At 45.5% G+C, this 15,429-nt stretch overlaps 1 protein-coding gene across 2 annotated transcripts in view; it reads right to left on the minus strand.

Moving 5' to 3' along the window:
• Positions 1-15,429, minus strand: part of USP22 (ubiquitin specific peptidase 22) — a 67,400-nt gene that overhangs the window by 38,012 nt on the left and 13,959 nt on the right. Inside the window, exons 2-6 of one of the 2 annotated variants that reach the window (XM_023507427.1) lie at positions 12,620-12,710; positions 8,853-8,985; positions 5,409-5,522; positions 2,108-2,209; positions 1,055-1,224 (exon numbers count right to left, since the gene is read on the minus strand). In XM_023507427.1, the coding sequence (XP_023363195.1) occupies positions 1,055-1,224; positions 2,108-2,209; positions 5,409-5,522; positions 8,853-8,985; positions 12,620-12,634 (534 nt within the window). In that variant the 5' untranslated portion in view covers positions 12,635-12,710. The remainder of the gene's footprint in view (positions 1-1,054; positions 1,225-2,107; positions 2,210-5,408; positions 5,523-8,852; positions 8,986-12,619; positions 12,711-15,429) is intronic. The other variant, XM_012811986.2, reaches the window with a different exon arrangement.

A 15,429-nucleotide genomic window follows, 5' to 3' on the forward strand; every position in this document is an offset into this window, starting at 1 on the left:
AAAAAAAAAAAAAAAAAAAAGTAAACCTAATGAGCAAATATCTCTGAACTAGGAAAGAGACAACTACACACAGGCTACCCTCCACACACACAGAAGAATGCCACCAGTAGCGGATAGTACACTGCTGGCACACCAGGTCACTGTGAGTCCCCACTGCATACTTGGTCGTGCTGTGACTGTGACTTTGCAGGCTGCAGCGTCTCCACCCTGCTGCTCCACTCGACATCTGTGGCTCCGAAGTAGCCAGACCAGGTCTGAGTGAGCGGTACAGCAGTGCTCTTAGGCTACTGAGAACAGAAGATGGTGTGTGCTGGATTGTATACAAGGCTGCTGGGTCTTCCCAATAGCCTGCAGGGCAGCATCAGCCCCACTTTCTAGCTGGATGAGTGAGTGGCTTCAGGTCTGCAAAGTTCATCTGAGGCTGCTGAGAATGGGCACCAAGGTGCCAGCCCAGATGTGCCCTGACATCAAGTTCCACCATGTCCTGACTTTGGGCATGGGGCACGGACAAGCTGTGTGTAAACTACAAGCACATCAAGGGGACAGAGCGAAGTGCAGGGCAGAGCTCTGAGGACAGAGGCCTAGATGGAACCTGGGAGAAAAGGATGGCACCACTTTCCTTGAGAATGACACAGGGAAGTGGCATGTGCCTCTCAACCTAACACTCCAGAAGCAGGATGGCAGACAATGGAAGAAGGGGGAACAGACACAGCTTTCAGCTGATAGCAAGCTTGCTGCTATGACCCTCAGGAGAGCCTTACTCATCCCCAGTCAGCAGTGTACCTCTGTGGACTATAGCAGCAATCTCCAAGCTAACAGTCTGCTCCAGGAAAACTGTGTCCTCCTTCATGATACACACATTTGTTAAGTATTTAGTCATTGCATGAAATTCTAAATCTCCCTCACTGTAGTATTAAGTACTCATTACATGAAGTGCATAAAGTTCTAAATTTGCCCTCTAGTACTATTGCCAACGTTATTTTGCTTTAAAAAGCAAAAATAAAGTAGTGGAAAGTGACCACAGAAGCAGCGTGCTGCAGAGGCTGGCGCTCACCTCCTGGAAGAGTGAGGACATCTCACAGACCAGGCAGGAGCTAGGGCTCTGCATCTCACAGCGGTGCCGGTCCGACAGGAAGAAGTCACGCAGCAGCGGAGTATGCGTCAGTGCCTGGACGATGCAGTTCATGAAGCAGGTGTTCCCCAGGTTGATGAGCCCACGCAGACCTGCACAGAAGCCATGAGGAGACTGGCCGTCACCTGTGTGCACGTTGACACACACTGCTACCCCCTTCAGGCGCTTCCTTTTATTCACTTGCTCAAGAAGAAAAGAGCAAGAAGAAAGGTAGCATTCTTCTGCTTCCTACGCCCCTTCCACAGGAGCTGTGGTGAGGGGCCTTCGCCACCACGCTCCTACTTCTGCGACTGTATGTTTTGACAGAGTTGCCCAGATATATTTTCTGTGACAGGAGGCCAGATTAGAATAGTCCTTCTCAAAAACACACACAAAAAGGCATTTTAAAAATGTTCTGAAAGGGCAGTGCCTGTGGCTCAGTGGCTAGGGCACCGGTCCCATACACCAAGGGTGGCAGGTTCAAACCCGGCCCTAGCCAAACTGCAACAAAAAATAGCCAGGCACTGTGGCAGGTGCCTATAGTCCCAGCTACACAGGAGGCTGAGGGAAGAGAATCGCCTAAGCCCAGGAGTTGGAGGTTGCTGTGAACTATGTGACACCATAGCACTCTACCAAGGGCAATAAAGTGAAACTGTCGCTTAAAAAAAAAAAAGTTCTAAAAAGTGTTTCGTCAGGCCTCAGAAAATTCAGCATCCACTCACACATACACATAACTTCTCTCCCCAGGAATAAATGTCCCAGCTATGCCCTGGTCAGATTCAACATAAGCTATATACAGACTCTGAGAGCCATGGGCAGGGGCCACTTCCACCTGCCACTGCACCCCAATCCTACCTGCCACAGGTCCCCCCAGAAAACAGGTGCGAGCCAGGGCATAACACTCAGGCAGGACCAAACAGAGTCAGTGCAGTTATAAAACCCGCACTGAAGAAGCAGCTCAGAGTGAAAACAACTCTGAGCAACGTCCTAACCCACCAATGGTGCAGTTGGCAGTGATCTTCCTCCTTTTGGGATTGTGCTTCAGCAGTTCAAGCTCCCGTTTGGTTGGCTCCCAAGTCGAGAACTTCTCTCCAACGCCTAAGCAGATAAAGGATAGTTTCAGGTGCTGTTAGCTAACTATCATCAAGTGTGTTTATAAATAAAGACTGTGATATACCTCCTGTCAGGCTGTATTGCAAAGAGGGGCAGCCGTTAATAGCGGGCCCAGACGGGCTAAACGGGGCATGCAGGAGACATTCCTGGAGAGTGCTGAGACACCTCCAACCAAAGCTGCCCTAGTTGCTGCACTGAAGCCAGCACAGTTGTTTCTCAAATACCTTCAACCCCAGAGTTCAGAGACTGCAGCATCAGCACAAGCTAGCTGGCCACTGGGATGAAGGACTCTGCTGAGAACAACTGAAACTGATAGAGAGAAAATGCACTTCTGAGCAAACTAAGATCTAACTGCTGAACAGTCACACACAGTAAAACACTAACACCAAAAAGACTGGTGGAAATGCTTGTAAGCACTACCTTTCCCCTGACCCACGCCAGGTCACTCACCTGTTCCATGTTACCTAAACCTTCTGAATAATTCAACAGACTTTAAAAACAAAGCACCTTGGAATACATGGAATTAGAGAATTTTTTAGAAGAATTCTATTTTAATCTGGGAGATGCATTTGTTAGCCTTGTGGTTTAAGTGTTCTGCATAATTAAACGACATATCAAGTTAAATGCAATGTCATTAAAATTTGACAAAGGTGGGGGGAAGACCCAGCACCCATAGTTCAATGGTTAGGGCGCCGGCCACATACACCAAGGCTGGCGGGTTTGAAACAGCCCAGGCCTGCTAAACAACAATGACAACTGTAACAAAAAAATAGCCAGGCGTTGGGGCAGGGACCTGTAGTCCCAGGTACTTGGGAGGCTGAGGCAAGAGAATCGCGTAAGCCCAAGAGTTTGAAGGTGCTGTGAGCTGTGACGCTACAGCACTCTACTGAGAGCAACAAAGTGAGACTCTGTCTCAAAAAAAAAAAAAAAAAGTCTTGAGGGAGAGGAAAAAAAAGGAAATACAAATCAAAGAGACTGCCCTCCACAGAGGAATGATTAAGCCCAAACAATGTATATCACTGAGACTACCTGTTCACATTCCTCCATTCTCAAGAAATGGGCATTTTTTTTTGAGACAGAGCCTCAAGCTGTTGCCCTGGGTAGAGTGCCATGGCGTCACACAGCTCACAATAACCTCCAACTCCTGGGCTCAAGCGAGTCTCCTGCCTCACCTCTCAAGTAGCTGGGATTACAGGCGTCCACCACAACACCTGGCTATTTTTTGGTTGCAGCCGTCATTGTTGTTTGGCGGGCCCAGGCTAGATTCGAACCCTCCAGCTCAGGTTATGTGACTGGCGCTTTAGCCATCTGAGCCACAGGCGCTGAGCCACAGGCGCCGAGCCAATGGGCATGTTTTAATGCAAACCAATCAAGGCAAGAAAATAAAATGGGCACCAGCTGCCAAGCAAAACACATTCCCTCTGTAAACAGTTGTTCTGCTGCTTGAGAGATGAGGTGCTCACCCATGACTGGGACAGATCTACCCACCAGAGTCACTGTAAACCACCACAAGCATTTGTTGCAAATTAAAGCTAAAAAAAAAAGAAAAGGAGGAAAAAATCAGGGAAACCAAGAGGAAAGAAAAAAGGAAGAGCCAGGTCAGCACATCAGAGGAATGAGAACCAGCACTGGACCAGGGCAGCTCAGAGTGGCTGAGTGACGGCTATTCTATTTTGTACTTGGCAATTTCAACCTGTTCACCCAAATAGTTAGGAGTTCTTTTTTTTTTTTTAATTTATGCAGTTTTTGGCCAGGGCCAGGTTTGAGCCCACCACCTCTGGAATATGGGGCTGGTGTCCTACTCCTTTGAGCCACAGGTACCACCCAATAGTTACGAATTTTAAGAAATTCTTAAGAGGCTTGGCGCCTGTGGCTCAAGCGGCTAAAGCGCCAGCCACATACACCTAAGATAGCAGGTTTGAATCCCCAGTCCGGGCCCACCAAACAACAATGATGGCTGCAACCAAAAAATGGCCAGGCGTTGTGGCAGGCGCCTGTAGTCCCAGCTACTTGGGAGGCTGAGGCAGGAGACTCGCTTGAGCCCAGGAGTTGGAGGTTGCTGTGAGCTGTGATGCCATGGCACTCTACCCAGGGGGATAGCTTGAGGCTCCGTCTCAAAAAAAAAAAAAAAAAAGAAATTCTTAAGAACAATTTAATCAGAAAAATGGTCTACCTTCCTATAAGGAAGCAGGTGTGTTTATGTACTTATTTATTATTTTTGAGACAGAGTGTCCCTATGTCGCCCTAGGTAGTGTGCTAGGGTATCACAGCTCACAGCAACCTCAAACTCTTGGGCTTAAGCAATTCTCTTCCCTTAGCCTCCCAAGTAGCTGGGACTACAGGCACCCACCACAATGCCCAGCTAATTTTTGTTGCTGTTGTTGTTGCAGCTGTCATTGCTGTTTAGCTCTCCCAGGCCAAGTTCGAACCTGCTAGCCTGGGTGCATGTGGCCAGCGCTATAACCACTGTGCTACAGGGGCTGAGCTGGGGTGTGTTTATTTTATTTATTTATTTTTTTTTTTTTGAGACAGAGCCTCAAGCTGTCCCCTGGGTACAGTGCTGTGGCATCACAGTTCACAACAACCTCCAACTCCTGGGCTCAAGTGAGTCTCCTGCCTCAGCCTCCCAAGTAGCTGGGACCACAGGTGCCCGCCACAATGCCGGCTATTTTTTGGGGGGGTTGCAGCCATTGTTGTTGTTTGGTGGGCCCAGGCTGGATTCAAACCCACCACCTTAGGTGTATGTGGCTGGTGCCTTAGCCACTTGAGCCACAGGCGCTAAGCCAGGTGTGTTTATTTTTAACTGCTGTGGAAAGATCACTTTCTAGAATACAGCAGGCTGAGGGCAAACTTCCCTTCAGAAATTTCTAGATGACAAATCCCCAGCCGCCAGGTGCTATGTCTGGCTAAACTCCAGTCTGCAGATAGGCACTGGGCTGCATGTCCTTTCTTCCCAACCCCTGGAGCACAGGGCAGCTGCCCAAGCTGCACCCACCGCCTCAGCTGACTCCTTGGGGGCCTGGGAGGAGTAAGCAAGTGAGGATCTCTTCCCACCAAATAAGCACCTCCCACTCCCATGCACTCTCCGGATACTTCTCCTTCCAAGATGTGCCCTGGACAGACAACAAGGGAACTACAGTACAGGGCTGAGAAGTCTGGTAGGAAAACTCAAGCAGAACCATACCTTGCAACTTCCAAGCTTTCCGCTGCTCCTCTTTGGCAATTATTTCCATGTCTTTGTCATAGATATAGTCCTGACACAAAAAGCAATATATGCCACCATACATCAGGTCAATGGCTGAAAAGAGAAAGGAAGAGCTATAAAGCTTAATTGAAAATGGTTAAGGATGCTCCCGTGTAACGTGTAAGGATAAACACGTTACATGGACTGTGCGGCATCCTCCTGCTCTCAAGTCACAGTGCCCCATCCAGAAGGATTCCTCCCTCTGAGACAGCTGGTGCCTGTGAACTATAAAAGAGAGGTGACACCCATCGAAGGAAATAATACTTGAGTACCAGGCCCTATGCTTTCTCTGAACCTGTGACACTTAGGACAATAGTAAAATTTCAGTGAACATTTTAAATCCATGAAGATTCCTGGTGACCTGATGGAGAGTAACTACTAAGCTTTACTACATCTAGAACTCCTAATATCACTACAGACAGGAGTGACATGGTTTCTAATGGGTAACTCTAACTTCCTTACCCAGCACTGCCTGCTGCCCACCTCTCGGTGGGCCTTGTATACTCTCCCGACTGCATCACCTATGAAATAACAAATGGAGCTAAAAACTGGGCTCTTAATGACTGAATTATAAAAATAAGTAAGACAAAGTCCTCTTAACGCCTAGAAGAAAGGTTCTCTCTCAACTCAACAACTTAAAAAAAAATTATGAGTGGGCAGAGAGAGGCTGAAATTAACTTGGCAGTGCTGCATGTGGGAGGCAGGGCATCCAGGAAGGAGCACAGACCACAGTAACTGCCCTGATCCCAGCTCTGCCACACAGGAGTTATTATGCACCTCTGATCCATCACCCCACTTCTCTTGCCTCACTGGGGCAAACTGTGACACTAACAGCACCAACTCCTCATGGGTCCATGGGGCAGTTAGATGAGTACATGGCTTCTGTGCTTCTCCTGATCAGCAGCAATGTCTTTTAGAAAATCTGTTTTACTGTATGTTGTCTTAAGTCACTATGACTCATCTTGGGGTAGATCTTTATTCAAAGTCCTCTAAAGCAGACTGCCAAAACGCAAAACAGCAACTTAAGAACACCATGTTATGTTCTGCTCCTCTCACAACTAACACAGCGCACGTGAAAGCCCTTGGCAATGCTGCAAGCCTCTGCACACACTCTTAAGTTAGTGGGACAGTTCCAGCACACAGCCACAGTAAAGCAGAGACAGCCAATGACAAAAAGTGTGCCCGGCACAAGATGACAACAGAGCAACTGCCCCAGAGAGCGCACAGGGCATGCTCAGCCTGCCAACAGGCCCTTCAGAAACTGTGACACAGCCACACACTGCCAGGTGCAAAACCAGCTTCCAAAACATTAAGAGGAAAAGATGGTCTTTTCAACAAACATCTGGGACCCCTGGATATCCATATACACAAGGATGAAGAAGGCCAGGCATAGTGGTCCCGGCCTGTTGTCCCAGCTGCTGAGGGTAGCAGGTGGGAGGCAGGAGGGTCACTTGGGCCTGCACTGAGCCTGGGCACAGAGGAAAGAGCTAAATGCTTACCTCAAATCACACCAATCAAAGAAGAAACCACTAGGAAATCAGAAAATGTCTTAAGACAAATAAAAACATCCCAAATCTTATAGAATGCAGTGAGAGCAGTTCTAAAAGAAAATTCACAGGTGAAAACAGAAGTTCATAGATCAATAACCTAACATGCAACTCGAACTCGGGAAAAGAGCACAGTAAACCAAGTTTGCAGAAAGAATGAAATACTAAAGATTAGGGAGGCTGAGGTGAGTGGAATGCCTCAGCTCAGGAGTTCAAGACCAACCTGAGCAAGAGCAACACCTGTCTCTACTAAAAATATGGGTGTTGTGACAGGCACCTGTAGTCCCAGCTACTCGGGAGACTAAAGCAAGAGATGATGGCTAGGTAACAGTAAGATTCTATGACCAGGCCTGCATGGTGACTTACACCCATAATCTTAGCTACTTGGGAGGCGGAGGGAAGAGGACTGCTTGAACCAAGGAGTTTGAGAATGCTGAGAGTGACCACTGCACTCAAGCCTGAGCAACACAGCAAGACTCTTTTCCAGAAAACCTCCACCAAATATATTTCCAGTTTTCCATAACCCTTTTAAAAAACTTTACCTTATTTATTTATTTAGAGACAGATTCACCCTTTCTCACCCTGGGTAGAGTGCTATGGCATCACAGCTCACAGCAACCTCTCTAACTCATGGGCTCAGGCAATCCTCTTACCTCAGGTTCTCAAGTAGCTGGGATTACAGGTGCCTGCCACAACACCTGGCCTTTTTTAGTAGAGATGGGGTTTTGCTCTTGATCAGGCTGGTTTTTTTGTCTGGGATTCATTGAGGGTACAGAGAACCAAGTTACATTGATTGCATTTGTTAAAGTCCCTCTTGTAATTGTGTCCTGCCCCCAAGGGGTGTGTCATACACTTGTGACCCCCATCTCCCTTTGTCCTCCCTGCTCCCTCATTTCCATGCCCCCCACCTTGAATTAGATCATCTACTACCTTCATATTACAACTGAGTACATTAGACTCTTGCTTCTCCATTCTTGTGATGCTTTACTAAGAACATGTTCCTACTCTATCCAGGTTAATACAAAAGATGGAAAATCTCCATCTTTTTAATGGCTGAATAGTACTCCATGGTATACATAGCTTTTTTTTTATTTTTTTGAGACAGAATTTCACTATGTCCCCCTCTCAGTAGAGTGCTGTGGTGTTACAGTTCACAGCAATCTCAAACTTGCTCAAGCAATTCTCTTGCCTCAGCCTCCCAAGTAGCTGGGACTATAGACACAGATGCCTGCCAAAATCCCCAGCTAGCAATAAAGATTTCGTATCGGGTTGGGCATCTGTAGATCAGTGGCTAGGGCACCAGCCACATATACTAGAGCTGGCAGCCTGAGCCTGCCAAACAACAATGACAACTACAACCAAAAAATTAGCTGGGCATTGTGGCAGGCATCTGTAGTGCCAGCTACTTTGGAGGCTGAGGCAAGAGAATCGCTTAAGCCGAAGAGTTTGAGGGTACTGTAAGCTGTGACACCATAATACTCTACCCAGGGCAACAGCTTGACACTTTATCTCAAAAAAAAAAAAAAAAAAAAAGAAAAAGAAAAAGAAAGAAAAAGAAAAGAAAAAGATTTCTTATCAGCTTTTCAAAGACAGCTAGGCATAACTAGTGAGCTGCTATCATTCACCACCTGAGGCCACATCAAATGTTAAGGCAGACGGGGGACACAGTCCACATGAGCTCAACTGATCTTTCACTTCTCTGGTAAAGTTCCACAAAAAGGGCATAAATTATAGATAAAAGAAAAGGTGGACTTTGGGAAGAATGGGACTGTATATAAAAATCCAAAGGACAGGGAGTTGAGGGCAACAACTACTCCATCTCGTTATGGTGCCTTACCCAGGTTGTGCCGTTTAGACTTGGCGTGTTCGTGAATATGTTTCTTTGTGAAGCAGCCAAAGAAGACACAGTAGAGGCAAGAATGAAGCCTGTTCAGGTGGACGCCGCAAACGTGGCAGACGCAGGACTTTGCCTGTAAGCAGAGAAGGGGAGAATAAGCAGTGTATGAAGTGACACAAGTTCTCAAAAGGAAACTTCTAAGCAAAGGGGTCCAAAGCCAGCACAGCTGCAGGAGAAAAGGACAGGGAATTTCTCTCCCAGACACACTGCTCCAAAAGACCACTCTGTTAACCCTTCCAATCCCTCAAAACCAATTCCACATAGGAAAACTCAATCCACAACCTCAACCACTGAAACTCAGCAAGCTACTGGGATATTCCCACATTCCTCTCAAGTTCCTGCATGGCTCTTCCCAAGCCCAACACCCATGCCCAGGGTAGGCTGCAACTCATGCCTGGTCACCTTGACCTAGACATCCTTTTAGGTTTGATAATCTAAGCCCCAAGACCACAGTAAACTTAGAAGAAAAAAGAAAAGGGGGGAAGGACAAGAATCAAAGCCATATACAGAACAAGAAAAAGAAACCATTCATTACCAACTAACAGACCACAGAAACCTAGAATTTTCAATCACAGCAATTCTGAGCACGGTGTTAAAGCAATTCTCATACTTCCAAACTTCCCAAAGATGACACTGACTCATAACATGTGAACAGGGCTGAACCAGCTGAAGGAATACCCACTGGGCAATTTGTACACCATTTCAGCATTAAAAAAATAAGAAAAATGAGTAAATTATACTGAATAAAAATAAAGTTCCAAAGTCCATACTGAAATTAATGCTGAACACACACACATATATCTTAAGGGTCTTTTTGTTGAGACTTCCAGCTACTGAATAACTGTCATAAGAAAGACAATACATCTTTTTTTTTTTTTTTTTTGAGACAGAGCCTCAAGCTGTCCCCCTGGGTAGAGTGCTGTGGCATTACAACTCACAGCAACCTCCAACTCCTGGGCTCAAGCGAGTCTTCTGCCTCCGCCTCCCAAGTAGCTAGGACCACAGGCGCCCGCCACAACGCCCGGCTATTTTTTGGTTGCAGCCGTCGTCGTTTTTTTTTGGCGGGTCCGGGCTGGGGATTCGAACCCACCACCTTAGGTGTACGTGGCTGGCGCCTTAGCCGGTTGAGCTATAGGTGCCGAGCCGACAATACATCTTTTACATTTATCTGGACAGAGCTGAAATACGTTCTTCTTAGTAAAGTATCACAAGAATGGAAAAATATTCAATGTACTCCATACTAATATGAAATCAATACATAATCAATTACATGCTCATACAAACAATAAAACACTAATATAGTCCAGTTCAGGGGTAGAGGGAAATAGGAGGGGGGAGAAGGACATTCGGCAGAAGGAGGGAGGGCAGGAGGCAGGATCTCACCTAATGTGCATTTTGTGAGGGTGTATAACACGCCCCCTGGGTGAAGGGCTCTTCTACAAATGGAACTTTACCCTGGAACAATGTAACCTAAAAATTGTACCCTCATATTAATTTTGAGAGGAAAAAAAAATCCAAAAGCTGCAGATGGGTGGTGCCTATAGCTCAGTGGGCAGGGCACCAACCACTTACACCAAGGCAGGTGGGTTCAAACCCGGCCTGGGCCTGCTAAACCACCACAACTGCAACAAAAAAATAGCTGAGTGCTGTAATGGAAGCCTATAGTCCCAGCTACTCAGGAGGCTGAGGCAAGAGGATGCTTAAGCCCAAGACTTAGAGGTTGCTATGAGCTGTGATGCCATGGCACTCTACCGAGGGCCACATAGTGAGACTCTCTCAAAACAAACAAACAAATAAATAAACAAAAACTGCAGATGTTGGTAAAGATACAGAGAGAAGGGAACACTTTTACACTGTTAGTGGGACTGCAAACTAACACAGCATCTTTGGCAAGAAATATGGAGAATTCTCAACTCAAAATAAACCTTCCACTCAATCCTGCACCTACCCAGGCACCTACCCAGAAGAAAAAATCATTTTATCCTAAAAATAAAAATTTTTTTAAGAATAAAAAAAAATGCAAGCTCTTCATTTTCTAATCATCATAGTGATAACTGATTGAGGCAAGAATCATCAATGAGGCTGGGAACAGCAGTTCATGCATGTAAATCCCAGCACTCAGGAGGCCGAAGCAGGTGGACTGCTTGAGCACATGAATTCAAGACCAGCCTGAGCAAAAAGCAAAACCCTGTCTCTACGCAAAATAGAAAAACTGAGCCCGAGAGCTAGAGGTTGCTGTAGACACCAGGGCACTCTACCTAGGGCAACAGCTTGAAAGTCTGTCTCAAAAAAAAAAAAAACATCAATGGATACTTTAAACCATTAAGTCAAAAACATACTGGGTCATTTATAATAGACAGAACAGTGAGAACAACCCAAAAACTCATCAGTGGGTGACAAACTGTGACACAGGTGCAGTGGCATATCACAAGAGGGTGACAGACTGTGAAGTAGATGCAGTAGCATGTCATCGGGGGTGACAGACTATGAGGTAGATGCAGTGGCATGTCATAAGAGGGTGACAGACCTGACGTAGATGCAATGGCACGTCAGTGGGTGACAGACCATGAAGCAGATGCACTGCATGTCATCTGTGAAGTAGATGCAGTGGTACAACATCAGAGGGTGACAGACAGACCGTGATGGAGATGCAGAGGCATGTTACTCCACCACACCAGGAATGAGGAGTGACACACTCTGCTACACAAAACTCTCAGAATAGGGACATCCACTGAGACAGATCTGAGACTAGAGGTTGCCAGGGACCCAGAGAAGGGCAAGGGGAGCAGAAGAAATGCTCTATACTTGACAGAGGTGGACAGGTACCTGCCCAGCACTGGGGACACACCACCCACTGCTGAACTACTCACTTCAAAATGGCTTATTTTATGCTATATGAATTTCACCTGAATAAAAAAAAAATTATACATAAAGTCACCCCCCCCCCCCGTATCCATGGGGGATTGGCTCCAGGACTCCCTCGGATACCAAAATCCACGGATGCTCACGTTCTCCATATCAAATGCTGTAGTATTTGCACTTATGTACATCCTCCGTGTATTTTAAATCACGTCTAGATTACTCACAATACCCAATACAATGCAAATGTTATGTGATAGTTATACTGTGTTATTTAGGGAATAATGAAAAAAAGTCAGTAGAGAAATAACCATCCTTTTTTATCCCCGGCATCAAGTACTTTTCAATGTGCCCTTGTTTGGGCCCACAGATGCAGAGGCAACTGTGTTGTGTGTACACATAGGTTCTGGGTATTTACCGTTTCAAAGTATCTCCTCAGTGCCCATAGCTCAATGGTTAGGGCACTGGCCACATACAACAAGGCAAGTGGGTTCAAACCTGGCCCGGGCCTGCTAGACGACGACAACTGCAACAAAAAAATAGCCGGGCGCTGTGGCGGGCACCTTTAATCCCAGCTACTCTGGAGACTAAGGCAAGAGAATCGCTTAAGCCCAAGAGTTGGAGGTTGCTGTGAGCTATGACACCATAGCACTCTACCAAGGGTGACATAATGATACTCTGTCTCAAAAAAAAAAAAAAAATTCAAAGTATCACCCCAGAGGCTACTTTTGTCAAGGGAAAAGGTTATCTTTACAAGGAGAACTCTGGCCACCTCCACCTTAAGCAAACTTATCCCCCAGTGGGACAGGCAGGTGCAGAGGAAAGGAGCTCCCACCAGCAAGGCTCACCTTGAACGTGCCCATGAGGTGCACTCAGGCAAGTCCAAACTTGAAGTGCTTCAAAATGACTGACCCTGAGCTCTTCAAAAACATTGCTGCACTGAAAAGACAAAAATTGACTAGCTGAACAGAATGTAAAAAGATATATGAAAATCAATGCAAATGGACTGAATCCCATGTGCAAATTTTTTAAGCCATAAAGGTCATTACCAAGACAACTGGTATACTTAAACATGGACAATATATTACTGTATGTATTACTATGCCAACATTAATACATAATACTATAGTAATATTAAACTTTTTGTGCTAATGGTATAGCTCTTAGGAGGTGCTTTAGGTGTCAACCATCATGATACCTATAACCAGCTCTCAGATGATTCCATAAAAAAAAAGCATATAAGGACATAAAACAAATTAGCAAAAATCTAAACTAATAAATCTAGGTAAATGAATATGAGATTCATTTTGGTACTCTTGTAGTCAGTCTATTGTGAGTTCCTAGTTTCAAAAGTACATTAAGGGAAAACAACTAATTACACTGAAAATATTACCCCATAGCCCAACCATTCTACCCCTAGGTTTATACGCAACAAAAGATGCCTAAAACAATGTTCAAGCAGTAGTATTTGTAAAAGCACAACACTGAAAATAAACATAAATGTGAAAAAAACTGCAGCCTATTTATTCAACAGAATACACAGTATACCCCAACAACAAAGATCAACAGAGTCCTGGGCAGCATGCGTGAACCTCACTCACCCAACACCAAGTAAAAGAACCTTGAGCAGAAACAAGTACATCCTGTCCCGTGCTACATGCTGCCATGTGCTCCAATCACGTGGGAGCATGGCAACAGGCAAAGCTTACTGATGGCTGCATGGGTCTGAATAGTGGGAATCCTCAAGGGTGGAAAGCAGGGACCAGGGAGAGACACAGGGCCTTCTGGGGGCCCAGGTGCCATCCCCTCTCCTCTGTGTGATTCGAGTTATGGTCACTTTATGACAAGTCAGCTTTCTTAAAGAAAAGGAACAAGAGCCATAATACAAAATAAACATACAAGTAATCTTTATCCATATACTAAGATACAAATGAAATGGTATGAACATTACAAGAACCACCATATCCAATTAAGGAGAATTGGGGTAATCAGAAAAGTTCATATAAAGAGGCAGAATTTGGGGCTCAGAGCCTGTAGCTCAAGTGGCTAAGGCACCAGCCACATATACCAGAGTTGGCAGGTTTGGATCCAGCCCGGACCTGCCAAACAACAATGACAACTACAGCCAATAAATAGCCAGGTGTTGTGGCGGGTGCCTGTACTCCCAGATACTTGGAAGGCTGAGGCAAGAGAATCACTTAAGCCCAGGAGTTGGAGGTTTCTGTGAGCTGTGATGCCATGGCACTGTACCCAGGGCAACACGTGAGGCTCTGTCTCTAGAAAGAAAATAAATAAATATAATTACAGGTTGCTGTAAAACAATGGCATTTATTGGGCTCAGTGGGTAGGGCACTGGCCCCATATACTGAGGGTGGCGGGTTCGAACTACAAAAAAAACTGCCCAGCCAAACTGCAAAAAAAAAAAAAAAGGCAGAATTTGGGCAGAGAACTCAAAATAATATGGAATTCTATGAAATAAAGGTTGTTTTTTCTTGTAAGGAGGATAACCTCCATTCACATGGAACAGAGAAAGACGAAGGGAAAGCCAAGGACCCAATTTCTTCCTTCTGGGTGACTGTTCACACATGCAGATCTGGACAAGGCCTGGGACCCAGGATATCCCCTATACGTGATTTACCACTCACCTGGAAAGACACATTTCACTGAGCTGAGGCACCTAATACAGCTAAAACACAGATTCTCTTTCTAATATTAATCAAGCAGCCAAACAACAAGGCAACTGGCACTAAATACAGAAAAAAAGAAATGTCTGCAACACATTCATAAAGATTTAACTTTGGGTGTTTTTTACAGTCCTATACCACGTAGTAATTTGGCGGTGGGCCACAGATACAACACTAAGCCCATAAAACCGCACTACCATACATGTGTGTACCTTTTATGCATTTACGAAATGTGACAAGTAAGTTTGTGAACTCGTCCTAGAAAAAGTGCTACATGCCTCATTGCTGACTATCACTTTAAAGTCCTCCCCTTGGGAAGCTGTGTGCCAAAGCCAGCACATAGCCCACCCTTCACAGCAATTCTGGAACGATCATCAAAGCTGTCATCACAGCGCTCTTGATGTCCTGAATGTCATCAAAGTGTCTTCCTTTCAACATTTCCCTTATCTTTGGGTGAAGAAGAAAGTCACTGGGGGCCAGATCTAGTGGTTTAAAAGGGTGTCCCATACAGTTATTTGATTACTGGTTAAAAACTTCCTCACACACAGTGACCTGGTACACTTATGATACAAGAGCCATGAGTTCTTGGCCAAGATTTTCAGTTAAAATTTTCCTGTTTCTCTGTCATTGTTTACTTGGTCTACTATGCTTCTTGCAGTGAGCCGATGATTCTGATGCACATTTGAGAAATTTTAGTAATGTTTTCAGGCTGCTTATTTCAGGCTGCCCTCTTCTCTCTTTGTCAATCATGCTTTCTCTCCCCTAAGAAAAATGTTTAATCCACTTGTACACTGTTTTCTTCATGGGATTATCCCCATAAACTTGGATTAACATGTCCCTGATTTCATGTCCACTCTTGCCAATCTTTTTCTTTATTTAGACGGAGCCTCAAGCTGTCCCCCTGGGTAGAGTGCCGTGGCATCACAGCTCACAGCAACCTCCAACTCCTGGGCTCAAGCGAGTCTCCTGCCTCC

Source organism: Otolemur garnettii, unplaced genomic scaffold (assembly GCF_000181295.1).
Source record: "Otolemur garnettii isolate 467f Iridium unplaced genomic scaffold, OtoGar3 scaffold00182, whole genome shotgun sequence".
Lineage (NCBI taxonomy): Eukaryota > Metazoa > Chordata > Mammalia > Primates > Galagidae > Otolemur > Otolemur garnettii.